The sequence below is a fragment of the Paramormyrops kingsleyae genome, chromosome 7 (assembly GCF_048594095.1).
Source record: "Paramormyrops kingsleyae isolate MSU_618 chromosome 7, PKINGS_0.4, whole genome shotgun sequence".
Classification (NCBI taxonomy): Eukaryota; Metazoa; Chordata; class Actinopteri; order Osteoglossiformes; family Mormyridae; genus Paramormyrops; species Paramormyrops kingsleyae.
The window spans coordinates 23,305,431-23,333,307 of NC_132803.1; the positions used below are offsets into that span (position 1 = coordinate 23,305,431).

The following is a 27,877-nucleotide window of genomic DNA, read 5'->3' on the forward strand; positions in this document are numbered from 1 at the left end:
TTCCAGTTCTGCAGCTGACACATTGAAAACAACAAATGGGAAAATATGTTTGGTGTTAGACTACAGGTTTGTTTGGGAGGAACAGACCCGACGAAAATAAGCTGTCCATCACCAGTATGGTGCTGCACTAGAACTGGCCGATAAGCAGGCGATCATCTCAAATCACGCTCCATAAATGCCCTTGTGTTATGTCTCCAGGGTTAGGAATGACCTGATCACTCTCGGCACAAAAGATAAACCAAACAAGAGACAAACATTTTCCACTATAAACATGAAGCTTATTTAAGCTTCTGGACAGCAGATGCCTGTATGGAAGACCTGAACCACCTCTCTAAATGGAGCATTTTAATCTGTTAACCTTCATAACCCCAGACCAGAATAATAAAGCAATAAGTGACAACTGTACTGAAAGCAAACATAAACTAATTTAGTGTTCAATCGAAAAATCCTAAGTTCCCAATTAATAAGCTGAAAGATACCCAAAGCTTTTCCAGAACAGACAGCATTTGGAAAACGGCACTTAACATGAGGAGAGATTCATCTGTCACCATCACTTGTCAGGGGAGTCTACAGAAGCTGGGTATGTCATGCTTTAAGATGTACATCTAGGACTGTGTCATTTTAGTACACTTAATATCTTTTTGTTCCATCTCTTGCATAGACACTGTTTTAATAACGTAAACAAACCATATCACTTTGTAGAAGGCAAATTGCACGTGGTATTCACTATTGAGAAATGTTTTGCGGTAACTGAAACACATTTTTCACAGCCGGTTACAACCATTATAGTGCAAATGTGAAGGACAGTGGAGTTTACAGGGTGTCACAGAATTTAAACTGGGACACAGACAAGATCTTCCATAAATGAGACAATATGAACATAGCTTTAGTATTAAGAGCAGATAGTACCTTTGGGCCAAATACGCCAAGAATCCCAGGGAATCCAGGGTCTCCACTATCGCCCTTAAATAAAAAACAGAGAAGGAAAACAAAGAATTGCAAAACAGAAAACAGAAAATAGTCATTAAATAAAATAATGCATTATGATGGTGGGGATAAGTAAAGTGTTATCAATCTTATTAACATTAATATACTGGCATCCCATGCAGGGTGTACCCCAGCCCTGTGCCCTGCGATAGACTGGCATCCCATGCAGGGTGTACCCCAGCCTTATGCCCTGTGATAGACTGGCATCCCATGCAGGGTGTACCCCAGCCTTATGCCCTGTGATAGACTGGCATCCCATGCAGGGTGTACCCCAGCCCCGTGCCCTGTGATAGACTGGCATCCCATGCAGGGTGTACCCCAGCCCCGTGCCCTGTGATAGACTGGCATCCCATGCAGGGTGTACCCCAGCCCTGTGCCCTGTGATAGACTGGCATCCCATGCGATAGACTGGCATCCCATGCGATAGACTGGCATCGCATGCAGGGTGCACCCCAGCCCTGTGCCCTGTGATAGACTGGCATCCCATGCAGGGTGCACCCCCGCCTTCTGCTCTATGCTGGCTCCAGGCCCCCAGTGACCCTGACCAGGATAAAAGGTCGCATTTCTAGATAAATGTCTTGATTCCATCTAAGCGTGTGGTTAGCATGTCACCCTTTTATAGATTTTTCACATAGAGCTTGTGTAAGAAAATAATGTTAATCAGAGTCTATTCAAAATGAAAGAATGAATGAGTGAATGAATGACACTCTGTTGTCATCCAAAAGAAAGCAGAGCACAGTGCTGCTTCCCCGATGCTTGGCAGGCCTCCCGGTGACAGCCGGCATGCTTACAGGCTGTCCTTTGGCTCCCTGGTCCCCTTGCTTCCCCGGCAGGCCCATTCCTCCTATAGCCCCTCGCTTTCCTGAAGGTCCCGTTTGGCCAGGAAGTCCCCTCTCACCCTGCAGGCGCATTACAGTAAGTGTAAGGGAAATGGTATCGCACAAAGAATAGCCTAGACATGGATGAGCGGGTGGATCAAACTGGTGAAAAGGCCAACTGGGTGCAGAGTAACATCTGCTGTACTGGTATCACGCCATGCACTCATTCATAATCACCTTTGGTCCAAAGGAGCCCTGATCGCCTGGCAACCCCAGCATGCCCACTTTGCCACGGTAACCAGCACTGCCAGGAAGTCCAATGTCCCCGTCGTCCCCCTGCTCGCCCTGCGGCGAAGAGACAGGAGAACTGAGAGGAGCGCCTACGTGGGGCGGCTTGCTGTCAAAGCAGCGTCGCTGTCTGTCAGACGGTGGGTGAAATGAAGCAGAAGCCAGGAGCTGTCCGCTGTCCTCTTACTGGCATTCCTTTGCTCCCGTCCTTCCCTGGAATTCCATCAATCCCTGGATTGCCTTCCAGTCCTTCCCTGCCTACAACTCCTCTTGGGCCAGGGGGACCAACGGGACCCTGAGCCGGGAACCAGAAACAGAAGCATCGGCCGTCAGCTTTCGCGAAATAGTTTGTGCTTCCCCACATGTTGACGTGATGACATCGTTACTATTGTTCATTCATCTGCCCTGCTTTACTGCCTAAACACAGGTTTGCCTGTGATTCCATCCATTCGTGGTACTTCGCTCACAGTGTTTTCCTCAACAATACATGTTCATTTTCAGGTCAGAGATTATACAGCATCTGAATTATATTCACAGATATTGACAAGATCTATCGCAATGCCAGAACTGTTGGGGAACAGAGTCCAAAAATAGGCTGGTCCAATAAAACTGCAATGAAAGACAGAAAGACGTAGTAGGGACAAGTTATTGAAGCCTTGGTCTTACCGGTGTCCCTCTGCTTCCGGAAACCCCTTGTGGGCCTGGCTTGCCTTTCTGACCCTGGATCAGACAGAGAGCACACAACAGATACTTGGATTACGCTGTGCCTTTTGTTAAGCCATTAAAGGCTTCTGCATACACCCAGATCACCGAGGATCCTCTGTTCCCCTACGTCGGAACACATGACACACACACGTGTTCCTCCATGTGTTCAATAGCTTAACGAGTGACATGTGCATTCCAGTACCACTGGAAAATATGTTGACAGAACATATTCCAAAACAGCTTCATGTTGTGATTCATGTGGTTTCGCTGTGATGGGTGCAAATTCGAAATTAACTCCAGATTAGGTGTTTGCATGAACATCATGCAGCAGCAGCAGTCAGAGTGAGGAACTCTGGCCCCATGCGAACATCTGAGAACTTACTTCACCGCCTTTGGATCCTTTTGGTCCCTGCTGCCCAGGAGGTCCAGGATCTCCCTGAAGAAATTCATTGGGACACATCTGTATGTCAACTGCACATGGCTTTTCGATCTCATAAAAGCCGTTAAAGTAAACCACATAGTGTTTAATAATCGAATTACTGAGACACGGTCAAAATTGGCCTAGTGAAATGTTAAATCCAAATGTTTCTGAACTGTGGGAGGAAATGGCAGCCCCCTTTTTAATGTGGGGCGACTCACAAACATACACACAGCTGCGGTTGGATTCAACCCCATTACCATACGGCACTAATGCCACCAGCTGGCACCGATAGTATCAGCTGAGCCACTGTGCTGAATGCGACTGGCTTGCATTATAATATAATAAAAAAGTGAGATGGGAAGAGGGACCATGCAGAAAGTCAGACAACAGCACCAGATCCAAAGTGGTGCTGCTAAATGCCGGAAGCAACATACAAACACATTCCGCCCAGCGCTTCATACTCACAGGCATACCAGGAGCTCCAGCCTTGCCTCTCTCTCCATCCACACCTTGCTGGCCCTACAAAAACACAGAACATAGTTTTAAAAACTCGCCGTGCACACAAACCCGAAGCTCTGCTTCACTATACCACCACGGTGCTCCTGTGACTTACAGGGTAACCTGGGTCCCCGGACTCTCCTCGATCTCCTCTGTCTCCAACAGGGCCCTACGTGGAGGACCAGAAATGAGCGAGATGTCAGCACTTCCCACAGAGCCCCAGCTGAAATAGGGTGGAGAAAGTCAAACACTCACTCTGTCACCCGGAGGACCAGGAGGGCCTTCAACCTTGCCATCATCTCCCTGCTCCCCCTGACAAAGAAACAGAAGGTCTGATGACTTATTCCCTCTAGGGCTGGTTGTCTTTAGGTTAAAAAAATCTGCTGATGGTACCAAGACAGTTATGGCCCAGGAGAAAATATCTGGCAGAAAGTTTCTCTGAAGAGCAGTCAGTGGTAAATGGGGACTTTCATTGATGGCTTGGGAAATTCACAAATTTCCCAAGCCTCACAAATTTACTTCACTAAGTGGCAGGGACTCTACACATGAGCTCACCATCTATTACATTCAACTGATTCAATGAGGGTAATGAATAGCATTAAAGGTTTGTAGTATTTTCGCTGTGCATCAAAACAAAGGTGCTTTATATGAGCAATTTACTAGAAAGGGACTTTCAAAACATTTGACTTTAATGAACAGCCTCATCACAGTAGAGTATATAAACAGTAATTTTAAAGAATTGCAAGGAGACTTTTTAGTTATGGGATTTGAGAAAACTGTTCTGTTGCCCATCTGTTCTGTAATTTCCTGGCAACATGATGACTGCTTGGGATCATTTTCAAAGGCCATACGTTAAAAATGGGAGAAGGGGGCGGGGCTATAACAATGTATGCATTAGAAGAGTAGGCCATCTGATAAAATGTGCTTTCTCTGGATTTCAGATGAAGAGAGCTGTCCTGGAATGACCTGTTCAAATGAAAATGAGCATATTTTTTTATCTTAATTCAAACAGTTATTATAAGCAAAAGTAAAGTGACAAGGTTAACTAGAACTTCCTGCCGTACAGCTGAGAAACTACAGATACATCTGTTTTAAACAAAGCAGCTGCATCACTAAATATTATTAAATTAATCTGTGCATTTCAATCCAGACATAACGCTGGGTTAAATAACAGTTGTTTTCTATTTGAATGTTATTTTTCTGTTTCAAAAGGTCTAATACCAAGACTAATTCATTAGAAACTGCAAAATCATTAATATAATTTGGTTGGTTGATATATTTTTTTACTGAGCTGTCCCATACCCCTTGGTCCAAACTCCATTGCCTTTTTGGCTTACTTGGTTGGTTCTTTTGTAGGACAAAATGAAAAGAGGAACTTTATTTTTTTATTTGTGTATCTGTTCCAAGAATATTGAACTGATTTTGGTCAGATCATAATTTATTAATATGTATAGGAAAATGCATGAGTCTTTCACAAAGGGAATGTTCAAATTCACCCTCCAGCCTCCCTGCATTTATAAATCTCTGAAAGCTGCAGATCTTTGGTAGAAGGAGGACAAGGTTCTAGTCTATGGGCAATTTTTGTTGACTGGTCATGCAAATAGCCTGCCTCTGAAACACAATGCAACTGCAATCTGAGTTACAAACTCAGAAAACAGATAAAGTTAACAAAAAGTAATAACGATGTTTGCATGGACAAATGAAGAGACCCAAGCTTTAATCATGATCTGGTCAGAAGAACCAGAAGAAGATCTGGATGGCAAGACAAGAAACATACTACAGCTGCATAACATATATAAAAAATCAAATACTGTGATGTGATTTTGTTGTAACAAATACTGTGATATCTAAAAAGCGAAAAAGGAATTCAGAAAAAAATTCTCACAAACTTGTCTAGGTGATTATGATTGGCTTGGAGAATTCATGCAGCAGCAGTAAACTGCATACTGATATGAAACATATACTAGATATTCTTGAAAAGGAACAATCATTTAAACTGCAATACTTGCTAAGTTCTGTATCCTATGACAAAGTCAAAATGCTTTTTAGTGAAACCCCTTGCACTATAATTTAGGTACAATATGAAGGTATGAGAAAGCCTGACGTCAACCCAGCCGACTGATGTGGTCCTTTTGATGTGAGAATTGCATGTGGATAACATGTGATGTTGGTATTAATATCACACATTGCCCAGCCTTATAATATACTACAGTCATTTTTAGAATTCAGCACAAAATACCTGCCTTGCGCTGTGATGTCACTCAGCACCGGTACCAGTTTCCGGCTACCGGAAAACCAACACCTTGAAGTACCCAACTTTTCGTACTTTTCTGAAGTACTAAAAAAACGGTACCTAGTGCAGCAGAAAGGTGCCCGATGACAGATAAGCACCCCCTTCCTCTCTCTATCACCATGAGCACGTCAAACTAAATTCATGCTTATTGAGAGAGTGCAGGCAGAATTACCTTTTCACCTTTGGGTCCAGGAGGCCCCATTGGGCCCTGGGGTCCTTGGTGGCCCTGGAGAGAGAAGGAACACAGAGAATACACAGTATTCACATGCCAGCATACAGGGACACAGCAAACCAAAATAAACACTGCTGTCACCTATTAATCACTAATGGTCAGACATCTGAATCATTTTCACTTCTCTTTGACACTGTGGTAGAATCCATCCATTTTCTGTACCCACTTGGGTCACCTGGAGCCTACAAACCTACTGGTGCAGGACAGGGAACAAACCAGGAGGGGGCGCCAACCCATCACAGGGCACACCCACACACATATGGACAAATTTAACTGGTAACTCCAATTAACTTCAGCATGTTTTTGGACTGCAGGGGGAAACTGGAGTACCCAGAGGAAACCCCACGGGGAGAACATGCAAACTCCACACACACAGAACCTAGGTAGAGATTCGAGCCCAGGTCCCAGAGGTATGAGGGAACAGTGCTACCCACTGCCCTCAATACTGGCTCGCAATCCTTGGCTCATGTTTGTCCTCTGATAGGTTTCAAATTGCAAGTTAATCTTCTTCTGTGTAGTGTGATTAAAGATTAAAGATTAAGCAAACAATGCCATGAGGGAGACCCAACAAGGGTGCCGCTCTTACATCATATCCTGCTAAGCCTGGTTCTCCTTGCTGACCCATGCGCCCGGGAGGTCCCTGTTGGCAGATCACCATCGATTAACTCCAAAATTAATGACAATGCTAAAAAATTCAATGAGATTAAGGATTGTTTTATTTTCCAAGCCCTCGCATTTTGCATCGTTCATACTCAATAATCGTCATAATATTGTCTCATTTTTATATTAACAAAGATTGCATACAAAACGTCAGGCTGAATATTTACATGAAGAAATCCAACATCTCAACAGAATAAACGTTCTCAACTTGTTCCCAGCTGAAAACAAAAAAACGCTTTTATCGATTTATGCTTTTCCACAGTACCGCCGATCCGATTGTTCCTCTCGACCCCTTCGGCCCCACGAAGCCTGCTGGCCCCAGCTCTCCTATAGGGCCCGTCTCTCCCAGGTGACCCAGATGACCTTTGGCACCCTGGAAAGCACAAAGTCGAAACCAACAGATGCAATGCAATGTTGCTACAGCGACGTCTGCAGCACAAGTAACAGTCCATATGATATATTTAACAATGTTAAATAATGACTCTGAAATCAGCTGAGGAAAGTGCTGACTTTGGGGCCACTCGCTGTACCTTCTGTCCTTGAAAGCCTCTCTCCCCGATTTTGCCCGGCTTCCCTTCTGGGCCCTAAAAGCAAAGACAGCGATTACAGGCCTTCCCCAGGTAATCAACGAGATCCAATTCCTAAGTCTGTCTATAAATTGAATTTGTAGCTAAGCTGGAAAAGTACATCATAATAACAATAACAATTATAACTACATATGGTGCTGTACTGTTCCTTTGAGTTGACGAGCTGCTAAAGATGTTTTCACGAGCATGACAAAGTAATATGTGCGTTCGTTATTAGGAACCATTGTATTTAACCTGGATTTTTAATATAATAGGCTATAATATGGAAGTGTGTTCATAAGTACAAGTTGTCCGTAGGTCAGGGACTGTCTATACCTCATTATAAATGGTAGATATATGTTAGAGAATAAATGAAATACATTTTAAAAGGTGAGTTGTAGGGACAGAATCTGTTGAGGGTTCACCTAGCTACAAAAGGGGAACCCAAAACACAATCTAAGCCACTGTCAGAGATGATTATGAGGAAGACCGGATGTCTGCCATTAGACACCCCTGAAGCTCCTCTCTTAAGTTCACTGTCTCCAGTGAAATCCCGTGGTTCCTTATACTTGCCAGATTCCTCGCTCATTGTTCCCTGCCTGATTTTCAGTCTCCAGCCTGATTTATCTCCTGCTTAACTTGCTTGGCTCTGACTTTAAGACTTACAGGTTCCTCCTCTTCCACATAACAAGACCCTGGACTGGCTGATTTCTGTTTTTACCCCATCCTATGCCTCACTGTTTCCTGGCTATGGAATTCAGCTCCGCTGTCCAGGTGACTTGTGGATAACAACCTGGTCTTAGGTTGGTGTTGAAGGCCTAACCAAAAGTAAAACGTCACTACTGCAGGCAGAGCATGTGGGGAGCAAATGGCAGCTGCAAACCCCTTACAGAATCTGTCTGGGCAGTGACGTAACTAGGTTACGACAGCTCCAGCCACCATATTAACCCCCGAAAATGGAATATACGTTTCATCACATTTGATGCCAAAAAACAGATCAGCTGTACTGCACTGAAAATACAAAGTACAGTATTATGTGGCCATCTGTTATTTTTCATATCTGCGTATGGAACTGCGGCCATGCGCCAATGAGCTGAATACTGCATTGGTGACAGCCAAGTCATTTGATACTTTCTCAATGACTTTATGGTTCAGTTAGATGCCAGACATTACTGCATTTTCAATAGCGCCATTTAGGATCCCCAGGACATTATCCTTCGCTCGCTGCATGTTCTTGTCTGCGCTGTGAAAAATGTGTGTGTATCCATAACGCTATGCCGCATAACCCTGTGGGTGGCACGGTGCCTAGTGCTGTTGCTTCTTCATTTCTGGGACCAGGGTTCAAATCTCCGCCATGGCTCCATGTGTGTGGAGTTTGCATGTTCTCCCTGTGCCACCGTGGGGGTTTCTCCCCCCAGTCCAAAAGCATGCTGAGGTTAATTGGAGTTACCAAATTGGCTGTAGGTGTGAGTGAGTGAGTGTGCCCTGCAGTGGATCAGTGCTCTATCCTGGGCTGTTCCCTGCCTTGTGCTCATAGGGCCCAGACCCCCTGTCACCCTGATTAAGATAAGTGGTGAAAAAGGATGGATGGAGTCCTGTGTAGGTGCTACAGTTATAAACCAGGCTGTGTGATTAAATCTGTCAGGTAATCAAAGCAATTATGGACACTTATTATCCATCAGCAGATACTGCAATCGATACTGCGGGTACGAGACTGACCCTGACACCAGTGAGGCCAGGGTCCCCAGGCTGTCCTTCCTTTCCTGGCAGCCCGATGACGCCCTTCTCTCCTTTGTCACCCTCAGGACCCATGTCACCTTTCTCACCCTGATGACACAACCGTGTTCATGAGATCACATAATGAAATCCAGGCAGTAATCAGGCTAAACATGAAGCGCCAAACAAGATTAAGGGAGACCAGTGACATTGGTTCCAATTTTTCTATTTCATTTTTCAAAAATTATAGAAAGATTACAGAGCCCCTAAAGGGACATAGGTGATTTATATATATTTTTTACCGTATCTGGTGCTCACCAGATACTAACTGGTGCTCATCAGATACTAAAGTATTTGGTGGGCACCAAATACTGTAAATTATTTTTTTAAATCACCTATGTCCCTTTAGGGGCTCCGTAAAAAATGATACAATGGAAAAAAAAATCTTTTTAAAGTAAAGTTGTACTAGTTTGCTAAACATCAGTGGTGTTTGGGGAATCTAAGCTATGCAGGAAGATTACTTAGTAACTTACCCCATTTAGGGAGCGTCTCTGGTTAGTAACGTCCCCCATTTAGGGAGCGTCTCTGGTCTCCCTTACTGAAAACTGGAACCACTTTTACCGTTATTTTACTATTTAAAAACAATTTCTAATAAAATACAATTCAATTCAGCATTAAATAAAGTCATGTATTAAATATAATGGCATTTTATGTGTAACCACTGATTTATCATATCTAAAGATAAAGACAGCAATATACTCTACCAGTATTGATAAATAATGCAGGAATCTCCATTTGAAAATGTAGTGAATGGAAAAAGAGTTTTTAGACTACTTTTCATATATTGCTGCTGGTTTCCGATAAATTTCCTACATAGTAAATATGAAATATAAGCTGCCTTTCAATCTATGGATGTAATAGCTACAGAGCAATGGAGAACTTGTATAAACTGATATGGCACTTTGCTTATTCATTGTCAACAAAAACATCAACATTACATTTGATTTATTTTGCAGATGTTTTGATGCAAAGTGACATACATTTGAGAAACAGGGTCAGCAGATCCCTGCAGATACTGGGGTTAAGATTTTTGCTCCAATGGTGACGTCACTCTATCGGCAGTGGGATTTGGACCAGTGACCTCCCGGTCACAGACACAGGGTCCAAATCCCCTGAGCAATACACCACATCATGGGGTCTAATACATGACTTTATTTAATGCTGACTTAAAATAAAGGAACTGGAACTTCTTAATTATCTAATGCATTAATATAATTTGAATATCTATTTACATAAAAAAGTTAATATAATTTCGTTTATATATTATATAAAAAAAGATTAGATAGATTGACAGACAGACAGACAGACAGACAGACTGATTCCAGGGGGACATTTCTTACACTACGATACGATCTTGCCAACTAATAACCTATAAAGTTATATTAATATTTAAGGAAAACACAGTAAAATCCTTTTCTTTACAACAAGTTTGGAATATATATCAAAAGAATGAGATCTATGAGCCAGGGAATCGGGCACAAAGATAAAGGTCAATGAACCATGGCACTGGAAATGTAAACATGCAAAAGGCCCTATTAGGGGGTAAAGGCGCAGTGCTGTGCTGCACGTGACGCAGTGTATGGTGCTACATCATGGGAGCCCAGGCAAGGCCTCCAGCTGACACCTTGGACTGATGCTCAGGTTCGGTATGATATCTGCCATTACAAGTCACTCTAATTGAAGGCACTGTAATGGAAGCAGCACTGTACCCTGGGCAGTGGGGGATTGGGGTAAAGTGGGGAATAAGCACTACTAAGTAGAGGCGGAGATTTCAGGTCCAGTATGTAAAAATCCAACCAACCAGTTTAGTACTAAGTGACTGTAACTCTTTATGCTCAACTGGTTGGTTGAAACAAAATCCTGGTTCTGATTTTTCTCCACCAGGATATAAAAGGGCTAAAGAGCAGCTTTAGAAGAGGGACTGGATTCTCACCATTAAAAGGGTCATCAACTGGCAACTGCAAACCACTACATCAGAAGTAAAGCATCATCACAGAAGGGAAAGTCGCAGAGAGTAATCAACACTGGGGTAAAATCACTGCTCCTTTGCTCGCACCTTAGTTCCGTCCGGCCCAGCAGCACCGGCTTCTCCTTCAAGGCCTGGTTCCCCCTGTTAGAAGAGAGTTTTGTTTTCTTACACCGTTCTGTGCACGACCACTACCAGACCAGAAGCCAAAGCAAGCTCGAAACACTAATGCAAACTCTAGTTTAATCATTACATCAACATTAAAAACAGCATGAGTGAGAAACACCTACCCTCTGGCCAATCAAGCCCTGCTCTCCGATGTTTCCCGGAGACCCCAGAGTGCCCTGATGCGCACAAGACACATACAACAGAAATGAAGAAGCTTTAATATGTCTCAGCGTACACACTTTAAGAGTACTGTCCATGCTCAGGAGTGATAAACGCTGATTCAGCCATTTATTGCCCACAGTAGGGAGAGAGTCCTTTATCAGCCAGCAGTTAATAGTTTGTTCTCTGTATCAGTGTAGAAGGACAATTCCTGTCTTTTATTGGAGCCAGGATCTACACTGTGGGCAGTGGTGGGCTAATGGTTAGCGAAGCACACTTGTAATTGAAAAATTGCTGGTTTGAATCCCCAACCAGCAAGGTGCCACTGAGGTACCCTGAGCAAGGTACCACCCCCAAGCACTGCTCCCTGGGTGCTGAATTAGCTGCCCCCTGCTATGTCACATGTTAGTTAAATGCAGAGGACACATTTCGCTGTGGTGTGTCAACCACTGATCACCTAATTCTAAATAAAATAAAATAAATTCTGTAGGTTAATAACCAAAAATCACTCTACTGTCAGAGTCTCTATTGAAACTCAGTATGTTTTGTGCCATAAGGCTTAAGTACACAAGAGGGTAAAGTTTCTGAACAGTATAATTACTAGTACCTGGATGTGATGGGTATAGTTATACTGCTAGAAGATTCTAACTTGGTGTAACTGGCCAGTATAACTCAAAAAGCCAGCCTTCATTTAAATGGCACCTCAGTCAAGTAAATAATCCAAGTAAAGATTGAAAAGAACAAGGAAACAAAAGTAGGGTGAAATTCCAATATGCATCAGCCATTGACTTTCCCACTGTGAAAATCATAGAGGCAGAATTGCAGGATTAGCAGAGCGCGTAACTTCTGAGGATGTGAACACAGTGCCCCTTGTCAGAGACAGGTGTGTTACCTTCTCGCCTGGTTCCCCTGCCAGGCCCAGCTCGCCCACTTTGCCTGGGGGACCCTGTAAGGAAGGATAACACAGTCATCAGAGAACTGAAGACGTCTCGCCTTTCATGAGAGTCCATGTTTGCATTCTCCCTCATCAGCATAAGCGGGACTCAGAAGTGAGATCAAACATGAGTATTAGCTCAAGCTGTCCAGAATGGCATGAGATCTTAGAGATCAAGCAGCACCAGCTTAGAGGAGAGGCGTGTTCCTGTTGGCATGATTCTATCCAGCTGACTGTCTCTGCCTCTTCTTATACGTTAATTACACACATTATTTTGATCAGGGACCCGTTAATGTCCACCTGGCATGGGATCAAGTGGCTGCAGAGGGACCCCGTTACTCCTGGACAGAAGTAACCTTTGTGAGAGCTGCAGTGGTCTTTGGGGGGGGGGCTCTGCCAGGGCCGGCAAGGAGGGAATCACCACACGTCGCTTGTGTACACAGCGTTAGGTCATGTATGAGGTCGCAACATTGTGCAGTTTTATACTGGGAGCTGTTGCTATGGAAAGGTGACCATATTCCTAGTCCATGCAGCATTGCTCACCTTGGGGCCGATCTCTCCCAGGGGTCCAACAGTCCCCGGTGGCCCTGGGGGTCCCTTTAACAAAGAACAAGGGGAAAAGGAACAGATAAGATGCAAATCATGTTTAGCCTTTCCAAGAAGCTGGTTTCACAAGAAGCAGTGTGAAACAAGTGTGTATGCTAGCAGTGATCTGGGGATCAGACTGTGGCACAGATGACTCTGCCCCCCAGCCACGATGCAATGCCCAGAAGCTCTCCCAGTGACATCACTTCCTGTTTTCCTTCTCTTTTCCATGACCCGCCATACGGTTGTAAACAAACAGAGCACAGACATGATCTTGAAGCATATGTGCGGTGACCAACTTTTGTAACATCTTTGTGGTCACTAATTAATTTCACATGATATAGTTATTAGCCGTTATCTTCCTGGTTCCCTCTTCAAAAAAAAAACTATACCTTGGCAAGGATACAAGCACAAGGCAATCATACATATGACCAAGAAAACTCTCGGTTGCATTTCCTTAACGAGAATATTCCCCACCACCTCACACTTATAAAATATTGTAACATATTCAGAGGCTCTCCTGGAAACATCAAGCACAAGGTTTTCCTGTGTCAGGTGGCAGCAAATATATTATGATATATGATATAATATGATTTATATTATGTTTCTATTCAATGACTAACAACATAGCTCTCTTTAAAGATTCTGCTGCCATCTGACAGGAAAACTGTTCAAAAGTAAAGGAAAAAAAGGATGCAATCAAATGCAAATTTGTCTTTCCTGTCAGCCTTTTGAAGGATTTAGAGGAGGAAGTATACACATCTCTTAAAGCTATAGCAGAGCAGATCAGTGATGTACTGAATCCTCCAGAAAAAAAGGGAAACTTGCCGGTTTGCCTGCTATTCCTTTCATCCCTGGGGGTCCGGATGGCCCATGAATGCCCTGAAATGACACAAAAGTACATGTCAGTCAACATATACCCAGGTGCCCAAGTCAGTCTACATATACCCAGGTGCCCAAGTCAGTCAACATATACCCAGGTGCCCAAGTCAGTCAACATATACCCAGGTGCCCAAGTCAGTTTACATATACCCAGGTGCCCAAGTCAGTCAACATATACCCAGGTGCCCAAGTCAGTCAACATATACCCAGGTGCCCAAGTCAGTCAACATATACCCAGGTGCTCAAGTCAGTCAACATATACCCAGGTGCCCAAGTCAGTCAACATATACCCAGATGCCCAAGTCAGTCTGCATATACCCAGGTGCCCAAGTCAGTCTACATATACCCAGGTGCCCAAGTCAGTCTGCATATACCCAGGTGCCCAAGTCAGTCTACATATACCCAGGTGCCCAAGCCAGTCTGCATATACCCAGGTGCCATTTCTTTAACATGGTGAGTGACTCCATTAGCAGTCCGAAAATAAACACAGAAAGAAAACACTCACTGGAAATCCTTGCGGCCCAGTTTCACCTGGTTCCCCAATCTTCCCCTGGAATGTAGAACAAAGAAAGGAACTGTTATGGCAGCAAGCCAAAAAATACACCAGGCGTAATCAAAGCATATAATTATACAGCTCATTTTATTCAATAATACACCTTAAGGGATGTTTGTTACAACAACTGATGTGAAATAGATTGAGGCTGCCATTTAAACACCACCGGCGACTTAAAACAATGACCCAATGAATTGTAAACGCGATGAATTAAGTACCATTAAATAATGAAGGACCACGTAAGTAACGATAATAAAAATCTATACCATAACAAACAAGGGGCATACCTGCTGTCCCGGAAAGCCAATTTTTCCTGGTGGACCGTCAGGACCCTATTCAGAACAGCAAACACTTAAGTACAGTATGATACATTATACCAGCTGTATTAGGTGACATTTTTCCTATCCTGTTTGTATAACATGCGCCTGGTTATGTCAACAGATGCAATGGTTGTAGGATTTGTTGTTGAATAAAATTTAACTAAGGGTTATAACAAGCATGTCTGTATGCAGGCCTGCATTTTCCTAACATACCCCCCACTTTGCATAAAGCATGTCTGTACGCAGGCCTGCATTTTCCTAACATACCCCCCACTTTGCATAAAGCATGTCTGTATGCAGGCCTGCATTTTCCTAACATACCCCCTCTTTGCATGAACCATGTCTGTACGCAGGCCTGCACTTTCCTAACATACCCCCCACTTTGCATGAAGCATGTCTGTACAGAGGAATACATTTTCCTAACATACCCCCCACTTTGCATGAAGCATGTCTGTATGCAGGCCTGCATTTTCCTAACATACCCCCCACTTTGCATGAAGCATGTCTGTATGCAGGCCTGCATTTTCCTAACATACCCCCCACTCTGCATGCTCACAGCACTGGCCAGCACAGTCAGGTCCCCCAAATACCGAGGCGGTTACTACATGTTTATCGAGCATGACCCACGGTGACATTTACCTTTGCGCCCGCCGACCCCTGCTCGCCTGGCAGACCGTCAAGCCCTCTGGCACCCTAGAAGAGACAGCAGGGTGGGTGTGAACAGCAGGGGGCACTCTTGTGCAGCCAGACAGAGTTGCAGAGTCTGGGTTCCGGGTCATTTCTGTCCCACAACAATGCAATGCCAGAGTCCAGTATCTCTCTCACTGTCGCTTACACAAGCTTCAGAAGAATGGCTGCACATTTTTTACGTTTGACAGGTGAGTGATCCAGAGGGGTTAATAGTATCAGTAGTGATCAGCATGTGGTAACAATCTCCAGTAATGGACAAGACCCAGTCTGACTGGTGCTGAGATCCATCCACCATTTACTGTCCCTCTTGGCAGAGGGCAGCTAGGCAGTGATGATGTTTGGGGTATTTCTGCATGACTGTACATCATAAACCACAGACAGACATACTGTACACTAAACTACAGCTGGGATGGAGTGATTAAGCATGACAGACAGATAACATGAAGCTTCTTATTGGGAAAAACAAACAGTTCCTCACTGACTGCTGGGAGGAAGGCTCTTTCTTATTTTGAAGTTCCAACCAACAGATAGATTCCCTGGTAGAACTTAATGGTAGAAAGCCAATGAAAATGGTGCAGCTTTTCTTACGAAAAAATGAAACAAAGGAGCAGGTTGAAAAGGAAAATCAGCAGCTGAATTGTAGCTTTGTTTACCAAGACACAACGCCAAGAATGACACCTTAATAGTGGGTTGTTTCACACAGTGGTGGAGAAACAATTAGAAAAGAATGTGATGGGGGGGGGGGGGGGGCTGGGGGAAATACGATTCCTATCAAATTATAACATGTGCAGACCTTATGAATACATAACAGATCACAGTGGCGTACCCCACCCTCTCTAAAAGCTAAAAACAACCACCAAACGCAGCAAGCACACAGAAAGTGCTTATGAAGTAGATTTCACAGAAATATTGCTAATGAGTCATGATTCTAGCCTCTTCTCTGTTAAAATGAATCATTGCCTGATCCTCATAGATTCACACTCAGCAGTCTCACTGTACCACTATGCATGACTGTGTAGGTCACAGCTGTTTTCAGGATTATTATTGCTACATTTATTATTGTGGACTAATTAAAATATGCTATATACTAAATATACTACCACTGATTGTGTAATTTATGTTATCATATTGTTAATAACTTTGGAAATTTAACTTCAACCACAAGGACAAACGGTGTATTTATTATAAAGAGCTAATGACCATCTCCAATGAGCCTGAAATGTTTCCAACGAGGGCACTGTAATGGCGCTGCTGCTTTGCTCAAACCCCTAAGAGAACATAACTGGCCTCCGGTCCAGCGGGAGGTCATATAAGGGGCTAATGCTGACAAATGGCCATGGCTCTGACCCTCTCGGGGGCTCAGCAGACAGCCCCCCCTGACAATGCGGACTGAGAACCTGACCATTGTCTAAAACCTCCCAACAGCCTTCCACATATCCCAGTAAGCTCCCGAGGATCATATCCCAGTCTTCCCACAGATAAACCAGTGATATCCTCCCGAATTTTACAAGGGAGATGTGACTTGAACGTTGGGCGACAAAAAGTAACGCTGTGTCTGTTATTACATTGTGTGTGCAGGGCAAGTTCTATTGTTGAAACAATCGTATATTACTATTAAAATATCATGAATGCTAGAGCAGCAAAATATCAGAGTATTTCCACTGTCAGGGCCGAACAAGAAAATAACTGCATGTAAGCTAATTGTTTATTCTTTTTGACAAACAGCCTGTAGTGCAAAGTCTTCCCAAGAACTCTGTCAGTGTGTTCCACCAGCCTTCTGTGTGTGCGTTTCTGTTGCTTTTTGCTGAGCAATTCCTTGACACCTTTCTTGGGGATCCTGTGTCACTCACCCCCCTCGCACACAACCCCACACATGAGCATTGACAGTTTAAGGACGATTTCCCAAACCACCAAAAATCACACAGACAGGTATAAACCAAAGGGCACTGGATATGATGGAAGCAAATGTGGAAGTAATTGGCTTTAAGTTTGTGGTAAGTCGTAAGCACGTAAGTTCCTTAGTTACTGAGCGTTGTTTGGACGTGCTGTGGTGGTCACTATCGTGGTTTATTGCAGCGGCGGTTTGCCCCCCTTCCCAGTCTTTCTGGGACGATTTCGTGTTCGGTACATGTTTCCATGATGAAACTCCACGAAAATCTCCCCATTACACTTACATAAAGACTTCAGGCCATGCAGCGCAACGGTGTTTCAAGAGCCAAACAAGTCCCATCTGAGCACAGCGTTGATCGGATCCGGTGCTAACCGATGGAAGTCGAGCCTTGAGTGCATCCGCTACACCTCTGTGGATGGGAGGCGCGGGCCTCAGCGGAATGGAGCCGGCTTCGGGAACAAGAGGAGCGGGGAGATGAAGAAGGCCGCAGCCGGAACGGAACGATGCTCGTGGGAAATGAGCGGGAATTATGCCCGTTGTTTTTGGACGGAGAGGAGACGAGCGCGCTAACAGCACACACTGCACCAGCCCCCGCTTTGCCTCATGGGGGGAAACCGCAGCGCCGGCTACCCATCTGACCAGAGACGGAGTTTACGGCCTTTCAAAGACATTTCCCCTAAACTCAGACGGCCTCTTTGCGTCTGTCTGCATGTGTGCGGCTGGAATGCTGCACTTAAGGCGGCCAGTCAGATTTATCGTGCGAGGAAATGCCTTCAATTATAATTAATTGGAAATACAGTGATTTTACATTTCTGTCCTGTGAAAAGAACATGGTGTCTGATTTCTTCCTTCTTAAGCCTCGTATTACTCCATCCTACCTGGCAGATGGAAAAATATGTGAATCAATCGACCATAAGAAGACAAGAAGCCCTCACAATGTCTTCTGTGTAACCGCTAATATCCGTTGAGCAATTAATCACCAGAGTACTGTCACGCGGCTTTCCCTGTTGACTGATACGGTAAACCGCTGTGCCGTAAACTCGCCGCGCCAGACTGCAATGGGCTTGCGGGGTCCACAGATCGGCAGGACGGCCTGAGTCCCAGCTCCCCGCAGCGTCATTTGAAATTCCACACATTCAGTGACTGTCACTCTCAGGGACACACACCAGAAATCCACCGCATTGAAATGAAGCAAACAAAGGAAAACTGTCCCAGGGCCAAGGGGAGAGTGGCTCAGAACATCTCCAGCTCCGCACCGCATGCTGGACGAGCCAGAAAGCCGCCCTCTCAGTTCTCTCTGCTTCTGCAGTAGTCAGGCTGTGGAGATCGGCCAGGCCCTTGACAAAAGGCCTGTCTTGTTCCATATAAACATCACGGCTTCACTTCTCAGCACTACCAAAATCAGAAATAAAAATATAGTACCGCCAATTGCCCGTTTAACACGAAACAGAAAAGCAACATTTGCCCTCGAATGTCATCAGGGGCTCTATAAAAGCACACTGCCCGTTCAAGAAGAGCGCGGCCATCTTAAACCTTATGCGTATCATTAACGTTTTCATTAATGCACTTCTGACAGGAAGAAAAACCCTGTTTAATGTGCCTGAATCTCTTCCAGAATTATAATGTGGCTTGACGTTCCTCGGTGGAAAAAGGTTCCATTCTTCATAAAAGGTGCTGGTAACATGCTCTATAAGTTTTTGTTTCCAGTTAACACACAATGACTTCATTCACATAACGGGCAGCCCAATAATGGCTGGCTTTGCCCAATGCTGTTCAATATTTTCCTTCAGCAGAGACATGCTAAAATGAAATGGTGATCTATTCTACAAGAAACTCTATTAAAACACCTAATTGTATATTAACAACGTATGTTAAATTGGTAACGCTGCCGTTATGAAAATGTCCTTTGCGCAGATGAAGTGTCACTAATACCTGCTCTGCTGCTGTGTTCTTTAGCAGCAATCCCTGTGCTGCACCAGTGCGGAGTCTCCATCCCAGTGACGTATTGGGATGGCATGCGCTGCAGGACCCGGCTAGATTTGCTCCCTTAATGTCTCCCATTCTTTAACACCTGGCGACTTATGCCTCTAGTGGCGGCCTCTAGTGGCGGGGCGAAACCACAAAGAGGCAGAGTCACACCGGCTTACATCAGTGCCTCCCGACTCGCTTTCTGTCCCTCTTTCAGCCTCACTGAGACCTGGGTGCTGCTGATAGGCAGCTTACTGACAATTCTGTTCACTGGGGGTCCACGAGATGCAACAAAACAACAGACTGCTTGAGTTGATCTTACCCGTCTGCCTTTGGGTCCCCTAGTGCCAACTGGCCCCCGCGACCCAAGAGACCCCTGCAAAAACAAAGGAAAAATAAACATGTTATGAGGCCTGAGTCTCAGCAGAAGGAAGACTCTGGCCTTTTTCTGACCAAGAGGTTCATCTCCGGGAGAGCAGGCTTGCGATGAAGTTTTTGCTCATCATAATTAAGATCGTGGAGACGAAGGGCCACTGGTTACGGTGCAGTGTTTACGCCGCCGTCGGCGGCTCGGCTACAGCCTCAGCTGGAGCTCACTCAAGCCGCACGAAGAGGCATTTCCTGTCACAACTGCAATGTCAGCTTACCGCGCGGTTAAAGCAAGAATGGAGAGACAGGCACGGAGCGCGCAGAGGGCGGCGGGGGGCGAATTAGTCGGAGGTGCTGAAGCTCAAACTGGCAAGATATAACCGGCTACTGCTGGTGACTGCCGGATTCCATCAACCCACGAAGTTGCCGATAATAAGCAGACAAAAAAGGAACTTCTGTCTTAAGTGGAGATTCCACTTCAGTTCTTGGCTTCTAATGGAAAGAGAAGAACCCCCCCCCCCCCGCCATTTTAAACTGCTGCCAGTTATCTATGGTGTGAACTCTGGCTGCGGTTCCATACACAGAGGAAGATTTGAGTCTGGGAATATTATCTGACGATAATGTTCAGGAGTGCAATGAATGGATCTGAATTTACACTCAATGGTGCCATTTGAGTGTGAGGACATTAAACCCCACTGGACAAACATGGCTATGTGGTTGTAATTTTGCTTCTTTTATTTTAACAAGACCATGGAAAAACTTTTCATAAGGAATCCTATTAGACACATTCAGGGGAATCTAAAGTAGGGTCACACCAGCGTTGGCTCAATTCAAATCAAAATAAGCCACAAAAACAAACTAAAAAATCTTTATTCGAGACATTATACAAAACCATTATAAACACATTATTAAGAGATCAGCTTACTGGTTTTCCTGGGGGCCCTGAGGGGCCACTTTCACCTGGGGGTCCTGGGTGTCCCTAAGACAGAGCAGGAGACGCATCAACAGCAGAAAACGAGATCGCCCACGGTTCCATTTCCCTTTTTTTTGCCAGTAAAAGCAATAAGAACCCCCCCCCCCAAAGCATTCAGCAATAAAAGAAAACAAATTGCCGTGGTAACCCCAACTACGACTGGTCACGTAAATTCAGTGAACTGTAACACGGATGCCCAGTTCTGGTGTGTGGTTTGAACATCTGCTGAATTATTCTGCACGCTGGAAAGTCACCAAAGCCATATAAGCCAAAGACATAAATGTTATCTGTGTTATACAAGGGAGATAATCGCTTATAATCTCATTTGCACTTTCAGTACATGTTTGTGATTAATCCCATTTTGTCAGAATGCCACCCATTTCTAAACTGACAGTGAAAGAACAGCTTTTAACGGAAGACACCCAATGTGTTCACGGACACGAAGGATATGGATATGATTTAAAAACGCTAAATAAAATGCTGTATTACCATCTTCCAACTATTCCAGTTAATGACATTAATAGACCTACAAGTATCTAAAATTCCAAAAGTTTAGGATGTAGCAATATAGTACAGTACAATGAAACTGAAGAAAGATTAGATTAGTCAGATTCCAGTAAGATTATTTAACACAGCGGTGGCCAATCTTACCCGCAAAGGGCCGGTGTGTGTGCAGGTTTTTGGGATAACCTGTAGGTCAGCTGTCCAAACCCAGGTGTGAGGACTCCTCAGCCAATCAGTCCTCTGATTAGTGACCTAATTAGGGAGCTGCAGCGAAAACCCGCATACACACCGGCCCTTTCTGGGTGAGATTGGCCACCCCTGATTTAACAGAATTGAATCCATTTAAAATATAAATAAACAAACTGAAATGTGGTTTTCATGATATATCTCATGAGTGCTTCAGTGATTTCTGAGTCCAAAGCTGCTGCCCGGGTGTTGAAAGCAATCATCTAGAATTGCTATATACTGTACAACACTATCATAAAAACCTTAAAACTGCGAGGTACACTGGCTCAGCCAGGATCACTGCTGCAGGCAGGGCTGCAAATCTCACCTCTGCTCAAAGTGTGAGTAGAGATTGCATGCTCCCCCTCTGTCACGTGAGTTTGCCGGCACTGTATGATAGCGTGTGTGCACATATGTGCCCTGTGATGAAATGGCATTTATCCAGCCTCGCGTTCTGTGATGCCTGGGATCGGATCCAGGCCCCTGTCACTCTGATCGGGATAAGCAGCTGGAAGATGCCTGGGCTTAAAATTACAATTGCAGTACCATTTCCATCATAGTATCTGAAATAGTCAGGTCTACTTAAAAGTTCAATACCTTAATAAATATACTAGGCCTTCTTAAACAATGGTCTGTAACTGATTGAAGCACAAACCAGTCAATGAAGGTTTATTGTAATGTAAGGTTACACTTTACATGAACTGCACCACTATAATCCAGATTCAGATTCAGATCCTTTACTGTCATTGTACACAGTACAATGAAATGCCTTTATAATGCTTTCATAGAATATTCATAAGCGACATGTAAGGAATCCTTAACATCCTAACACACCTTTGCAGCTTTAATATATAGTACAATAATAACAAGCACTATATGATAATAGGAATTGTCATAATCCTGTAATAATATAATGTTTATTATTATTGTACTGTATGTTAAAGCTGTTAAGGCATGTTAAGATTTTATACTTACATGCTGATTATCAATGTTGTATGAATGCTCTGTGAATGCATTGTGAAGGTGCATCGAATGATATCTAAATGCATAATGAGTGCATTATGAAAGTGCAGTGAATGTAAAGTGCTACAGAATGTAATCCATCCATCCATCCATTTTCTGTACCCATGCACAGTTGGGGGGTCTGGAGCCCATCCCAGAGGCTACGGGCACAAGGCAGGGAATAACCCAGAATGGGGCACCAACCCTTACAGTGCACACACCATTCACACACATGATACTCAAACAATAAACTGTAATGACCTTTACTCAAGTGTAGTTCTGGAATGCATGACCGAAAGAACTGATATTATGAATCTTTTTTCCACATACAAAATTTGTGCCTAGATTCCCGGGTGCACAGAATACTCGTATTATACTTCTGCCGGATGCATTTCTGAAGTTGTGGATTCTCTCTGCATGTTACCCAGATGTAATCATCAACAGGTTGCTATGTGAATGCCTTCTTGCTGGTTATGAGAAGTTTTAATAGACTTCAGTCAACAAGTTTCAGTTAGAAAAGAGGTCATGTTTGATAATGAAGACCAGAATCATATTTAAAGTAAATGCTCAGCATCATTACATGTGTGATCTTACATAAATCACTTTGTGTTTGTGAAATATGTTTCACATTATTACTAAAAGTCAATTAAACACATATTTTTGCTTGTCCACAACAGTATCTTCAATCCATTAGCCACACTTTCAGAAAACAGGCTTTGCCTCTGCAGTGCCTCTCCAGCAAGCAATATGAAGTTGCATTATTCCTATTCTCATTATCATTTCATGGTTATTATACTGAATTCTGAGTTCTGAAGCAGAACAAGTGCTGCAGTGAATTTAAATGAAATTCAGAGCAGGAGGACAGTGGAGTATCTAGCCCCGTGAGAGGCAGCTTCTTGTTTAATTCTCAAAGAAAGAAATATCATTCAAGCCATTTTAAAAGACATTTTTAAGATGAACAAGATCACTGGATGGAGATCTGCTTTATGTTAGAACTTCTAATAGGTTTCAGTGCAGAGATCTTCCACTAAGGTGCCGTGTCATTGGGGCACCCATGCTCCGTAACGGTACAGGAAAGGGGGCGCAAACCTGGCAACACTGAGCTGAATCAGTGGGCAATGAGCAGAAGCTGCTGATCTTTCATCACGGCAGCACTCAAGGCTGTAATGAGGCCCAGATCGTTCGATTTGTAGAGGGAGGGTTTTAAACTGGACAGAGAATTCCACCAGAATGGTGCCGCATGGAAAGACACTTCCCAGGGTCTGCCCTGAGACTCCCAGTGGCCACTCTGCCCGTAAGTCTGTATCAGCGGATCAAAGCTTGGATCAAAGTATTTCATGCATAAGGTTTATCATTTTAACTGTAGTTGGTAAACTCTGCCCACGTCCCTGAACCCCTGACCTGAGCCTGCCCCCAAGACGCCGTCCCGTGTGAACCAAAGGTAAACAGGAAGTGCCCCCACTTCCCTTCAGCTCAGCCGAGCTCTGTGACCCCCCCCCCAGCACAGCTGGGCCCCGTCTCCTTACCATTGCTCCCTTTTCGCCTGGGGGCCCTGGGAGGCCCATCTCCCCCCGGTCACCCTGAAAACACACAGACCCCTCAGTCAGTGCATTTGGCACGGCGACTAGCAAAAGCGCCGTTGTTCACACAAGCTGGGCAGTGCAGACCCCCCCAGAACCACAGGGGCGTGGCGGTCCGGCCACCGTGAGAGAGCTATTCGTCTCCTCCTAGTTTAGCGAAACGATGCAGACGACTAAAAGCCGTCCCCTGCAGGGTTCTTACGAGGTGGTTCTACAGCCTCTCATACCTTCTCTCCTGCAATCCCAGGTTCTCCTACAGGACCAATGAATCCGGGGAGGCCCTGGAGAAACACAGAGCCGCGGTGTCGCTCACAGCTCACAGTAAGCACTGCCTGACTGGTGCACGAAGCGTCTCCCACTGGCGGGGGGGTCTTACCCTTTCTCCAACGGTCCCAGCCTTCCCGGTTATTCCTGGCTCTCCCTAAATGACAAAGCGTGATTAACAATGCTTCCCCGCTTCCCTGACACACGGCAACCAGAATGTTCACAGAATGGAGTCAAATTAGCCTCTGCTTTAATTCCAAAGACAATAGGCCACTACTGGGTAGTGAGCATTTTGTATGACTGTGAAAACTCACAACTAATTAACATCCTTTAGCCGTTTATCATTAGTGTTAAATGACAGATGGGATACTGGACCTGCGAGATGAATGATGTCTCCAGAAAATGAGGCTCACCTTTACGCCATCAGGGCCAAGACTGCCAGGGAAACCTTTCCTTCCAGGTCTACCCTGAACGAAAAAGCACAAAAAGCCGTCAATAGCGAATAACAAGTATAAATCTGCCTTTGCCCAGACCTGTGGATAGTATGTTCACGCTGAGCCGCCGCTGATAATGAACTCTAGGGAATATGAATCGATGGCAACTTAAATGAGTTAAGCCAAGCAGCACATGGAAATATTTCCACGCGTGCCACTTCCACGGGATTGTATTTATTGGCCCACTGCAGCATTTACGTTGGCGGCTGCTTTTATAAATTCATCCTCTCGAAAAATGCTTAATAGCCCTAGAGACTTTTTGAAAACTGTTTGTACACTTAATTACTACAGAGCTTTACAGTGATGACTACTCTTCTTTGGAAAGGCATCTGTCTTCGTTGTTCACAATGAGCAATTGTTGCTCGTTCCTGGAACAAAGTGACTTCATCTTTTTGTATTGAACAAGTTCAGGGGTGCGCGGTGGATCAGATCGCAGTGAAACGGGCCCAGGCGATGCTCTATTTTTAGATTCTGGTGGATATTGAGCCCGGTCCAGATGAACAGTCCACTACAGAAAACAGATGTTTATCCAGTGATAGAACGGATTTCCCGGCTACTGAGATAATCGGCACTTTAGCGGGCGTGTAATTGGTGCAGAAACCTACTGACTTTCCCACAATCAGGAAGGACGGTTTCTTTAAAGAGACAGGGGGGGGGGGATTCTCAGGAATTTGATGACCCCCTAAAACAATGCAACCATGCATGTCAGGACCACAGTGTCCGCTCTTTGAAATCTAAGCCTTAGTTTCCAACATTACATTTTCCAGAACGGACCATTCATCCAGCCATTTCCAGTGACCGTATCCAGTGCGAGGTCGCTGTGACCCTGAACCTTTACCCAGAAAGCATAACACATAAGGTAGGAGCCATCAGCCGTACACAGGAGCAATCAAGCCACCCAGCATTAATAGAGCAAACTCTGCGTGGGTCCAACGCATCGGCTGCAAGCTTTGCTGCTCAGCCTTGCAATAACGTTGCTGAGCACCAATAATGAAGGAACTACCCACTAATACTGGGCGGATGAAGCTGGGGAGCCCCCTCACTGGTCTATGAAGAGGCAGAACCAGGAGATGAGCAGCATGAATCAGACATTATTAATCAATCCAAATACCTGACTGCTTGTACACAGGTATAAAAGATTCAGATTTTGTAATCAATCGATCATGAATATATTCATAGTTGATTCTCCCAACCCCCTCCTCCGATTGTCAAAATCTATCAAGGGGAACTCTCCCCACACCCTGATCAGCAAAAAAAAAAAAACATTGCTTCCCAAATTAATTTCTTTGTAAAAGTGGCTCTCAGTGTAAAAAAGGTCTGAGACCACTGCCATAAGGCATAAGACATCGGAACGAGTTTCGGCTTGAATTTGGGGAAAAAAAAATCCCGTAGCTTTACTTGGCGGTTTTGCTGATAAAATAACTCGTTTGCCATGCAACCGGGGAAGAACGGAGAAACGCTAGCGGAAAACATTATGAGCCGAGTACAGCGTGAACATGACCGCAGTTAATGCTGCATGCCGGACCACAGGGTTTCCCCACATGAGGACTGGACCGGCCCAAACCTCATGCCAATAGCAAGCCTGGCTGACATGGGCAAGTGCAGAATGACAAAAAAAAGATCTGCTGATCAGATGCAGCATTAACATTCACTTTTTTTTAACTCACGGAAACTCACCTCCAGCCCAGGAGCTCCAGGAGGTCCGATTGGCCCTTCGTCTCCCTGGAAACGGTAATGATGTCAGTATCCAGGCTGCAACACGATACGCTGATTCACTCCATAAAAAACGGCCGACGGATGAGTAAACCTGGAAGCTGTCTCACCCCTAATCCAGCTGCCCCTCTCGGACCTGGCAAGCCTCTTGCGCCTGGTTTTCCCTGGTGTACCACAGCACACATTTACTAACCATCCATTGTTCTGCAGGTACCATCAAGGACAGAGGCAGATTTGCCATATACTCAGGGTACAGTAATCAGGATAATAACTCTGCTAAACTGGGCCGGGGAAATCAAAAGCAGCAGTGATTTGGCCCTCAGGTATATAACTGTGCTTAACTGACCTTTGGTCCTTCCGGACCATTCTGTCCCGGTGGTCCGATGTCCCCTGGAAAACCCTGTAAAAACATTGGAGGAATTTCAGCAAGTCATTATCTGCATGGAATTCCAGTGGTTGTGTGGTATACCATATACCACAAAAAAGATAGCAGTGACACTATAGTGACTGCGAGGACAATTCCATATAGAGAGCATGACGATGATGACCACGGAAGGCTAAAACGATGAACACCATCAATCTCCAAAATATGTCTTCATGTAAGATGTTTTAGAGACAAGAAACACATCCCATGCTGCTGAAATGGGAAACGGCTCTTTCCCCTCTAACTGAAGATAAAGCTGAGCAGTAGGGCACTGAGCTGCCATCTGCCCACCATTAGGGGGCGTAATTATCAAGCATTGCAGGCCTGGAGCTGACAGGCCGTTACTGTACTCTGCATTTTAAGGTCACCGAAAGGGGCAAAATGCCAGCAATGGTAGCAATACTACTTAGCTATTTTTGCTTAAACTTGTGAAAAAGGAAAACTCTGCCTATGGCCATGTGCAACAGATCATCAGACTTATCTCTAGATGCATGTGCCATTATTTTATCATTATTATCGCATTGCTTAGCTCATACGTCAGTGCAAATCATGCACATACAGACTGTTATAGCTGTGGATTACTAGATCAATGCAAGAACTTTTACCAAGGAGACCCTGCTGTATGTTAATCATAGAGGTTACAAGCCCATAACTTTACAAGCCCGTACTTTGCTCATGGGTATTATAACAAGGACCCAACTGGGACTTGACCCAGCAACCTTCAGGTTAGAAGCTTAATCCTTCACCATAACATTACTGACTCCTACTACCTATATATCAACATGGTGCATCTGCAGTAGAAGCTGCTCTTGGGTGAAGGTCATGTTTCATAAAGGTTATTCTATATCAATGTGATATTTCACTAAAACACAGATAAGGATTTGGACTGGATGTGGAGGACAACTCAGGCTGAGGATTATATCCTCCTGAGACCACACCCATTCATTTATGTCCGTTGTAGTGGACATG

General features: G+C 44.6%; 1 protein-coding gene across 3 annotated transcripts in view; it reads right to left on the minus strand.

Annotated features, from left to right (window-relative positions):
- Positions 1 to 27,877, minus strand: part of col27a1b (collagen, type XXVII, alpha 1b) — a 107,035-nt gene that overhangs the window by 9,017 nt on the left and 70,141 nt on the right. For all 3 annotated transcript variants that reach the window (XM_023807930.2, XM_023807931.2, XM_023807929.2), the window contains exons 20-50: positions 26,831 to 26,884; positions 26,595 to 26,648; positions 26,449 to 26,493; positions 24,691 to 24,744; positions 24,390 to 24,434; positions 24,241 to 24,294; positions 23,960 to 24,013; positions 20,655 to 20,708; positions 19,683 to 19,736; positions 15,451 to 15,504; positions 14,779 to 14,823; positions 14,444 to 14,488; positions 13,885 to 13,938; positions 13,015 to 13,068; positions 12,430 to 12,483; positions 11,501 to 11,554; positions 11,301 to 11,354; positions 9,188 to 9,295; positions 7,433 to 7,486; positions 7,168 to 7,275; positions 6,829 to 6,882; positions 6,183 to 6,236; positions 3,973 to 4,029; positions 3,833 to 3,886; positions 3,685 to 3,738; positions 3,181 to 3,234; positions 2,760 to 2,813; positions 2,281 to 2,388; positions 2,043 to 2,150; positions 1,779 to 1,886; positions 910 to 963 (exon numbers count right to left, since the gene is read on the minus strand). In XM_023807930.2, coding sequence (XP_023663698.2) covers positions 910 to 963; positions 1,779 to 1,886; positions 2,043 to 2,150; positions 2,281 to 2,388; positions 2,760 to 2,813; positions 3,181 to 3,234; positions 3,685 to 3,738; positions 3,833 to 3,886; positions 3,973 to 4,029; positions 6,183 to 6,236; positions 6,829 to 6,882; positions 7,168 to 7,275; positions 7,433 to 7,486; positions 9,188 to 9,295; positions 11,301 to 11,354; positions 11,501 to 11,554; positions 12,430 to 12,483; positions 13,015 to 13,068; positions 13,885 to 13,938; positions 14,444 to 14,488; positions 14,779 to 14,823; positions 15,451 to 15,504; positions 19,683 to 19,736; positions 20,655 to 20,708; positions 23,960 to 24,013; positions 24,241 to 24,294; positions 24,390 to 24,434; positions 24,691 to 24,744; positions 26,449 to 26,493; positions 26,595 to 26,648; positions 26,831 to 26,884 — 1,911 coding nt within the window. The remainder of the gene's footprint in view (positions 1 to 909; positions 964 to 1,778; positions 1,887 to 2,042; positions 2,151 to 2,280; positions 2,389 to 2,759; positions 2,814 to 3,180; positions 3,235 to 3,684; positions 3,739 to 3,832; positions 3,887 to 3,972; positions 4,030 to 6,182; positions 6,237 to 6,828; positions 6,883 to 7,167; positions 7,276 to 7,432; positions 7,487 to 9,187; positions 9,296 to 11,300; positions 11,355 to 11,500; positions 11,555 to 12,429; positions 12,484 to 13,014; positions 13,069 to 13,884; positions 13,939 to 14,443; positions 14,489 to 14,778; positions 14,824 to 15,450; positions 15,505 to 19,682; positions 19,737 to 20,654; positions 20,709 to 23,959; positions 24,014 to 24,240; positions 24,295 to 24,389; positions 24,435 to 24,690; positions 24,745 to 26,448; positions 26,494 to 26,594; positions 26,649 to 26,830; positions 26,885 to 27,877) is intronic.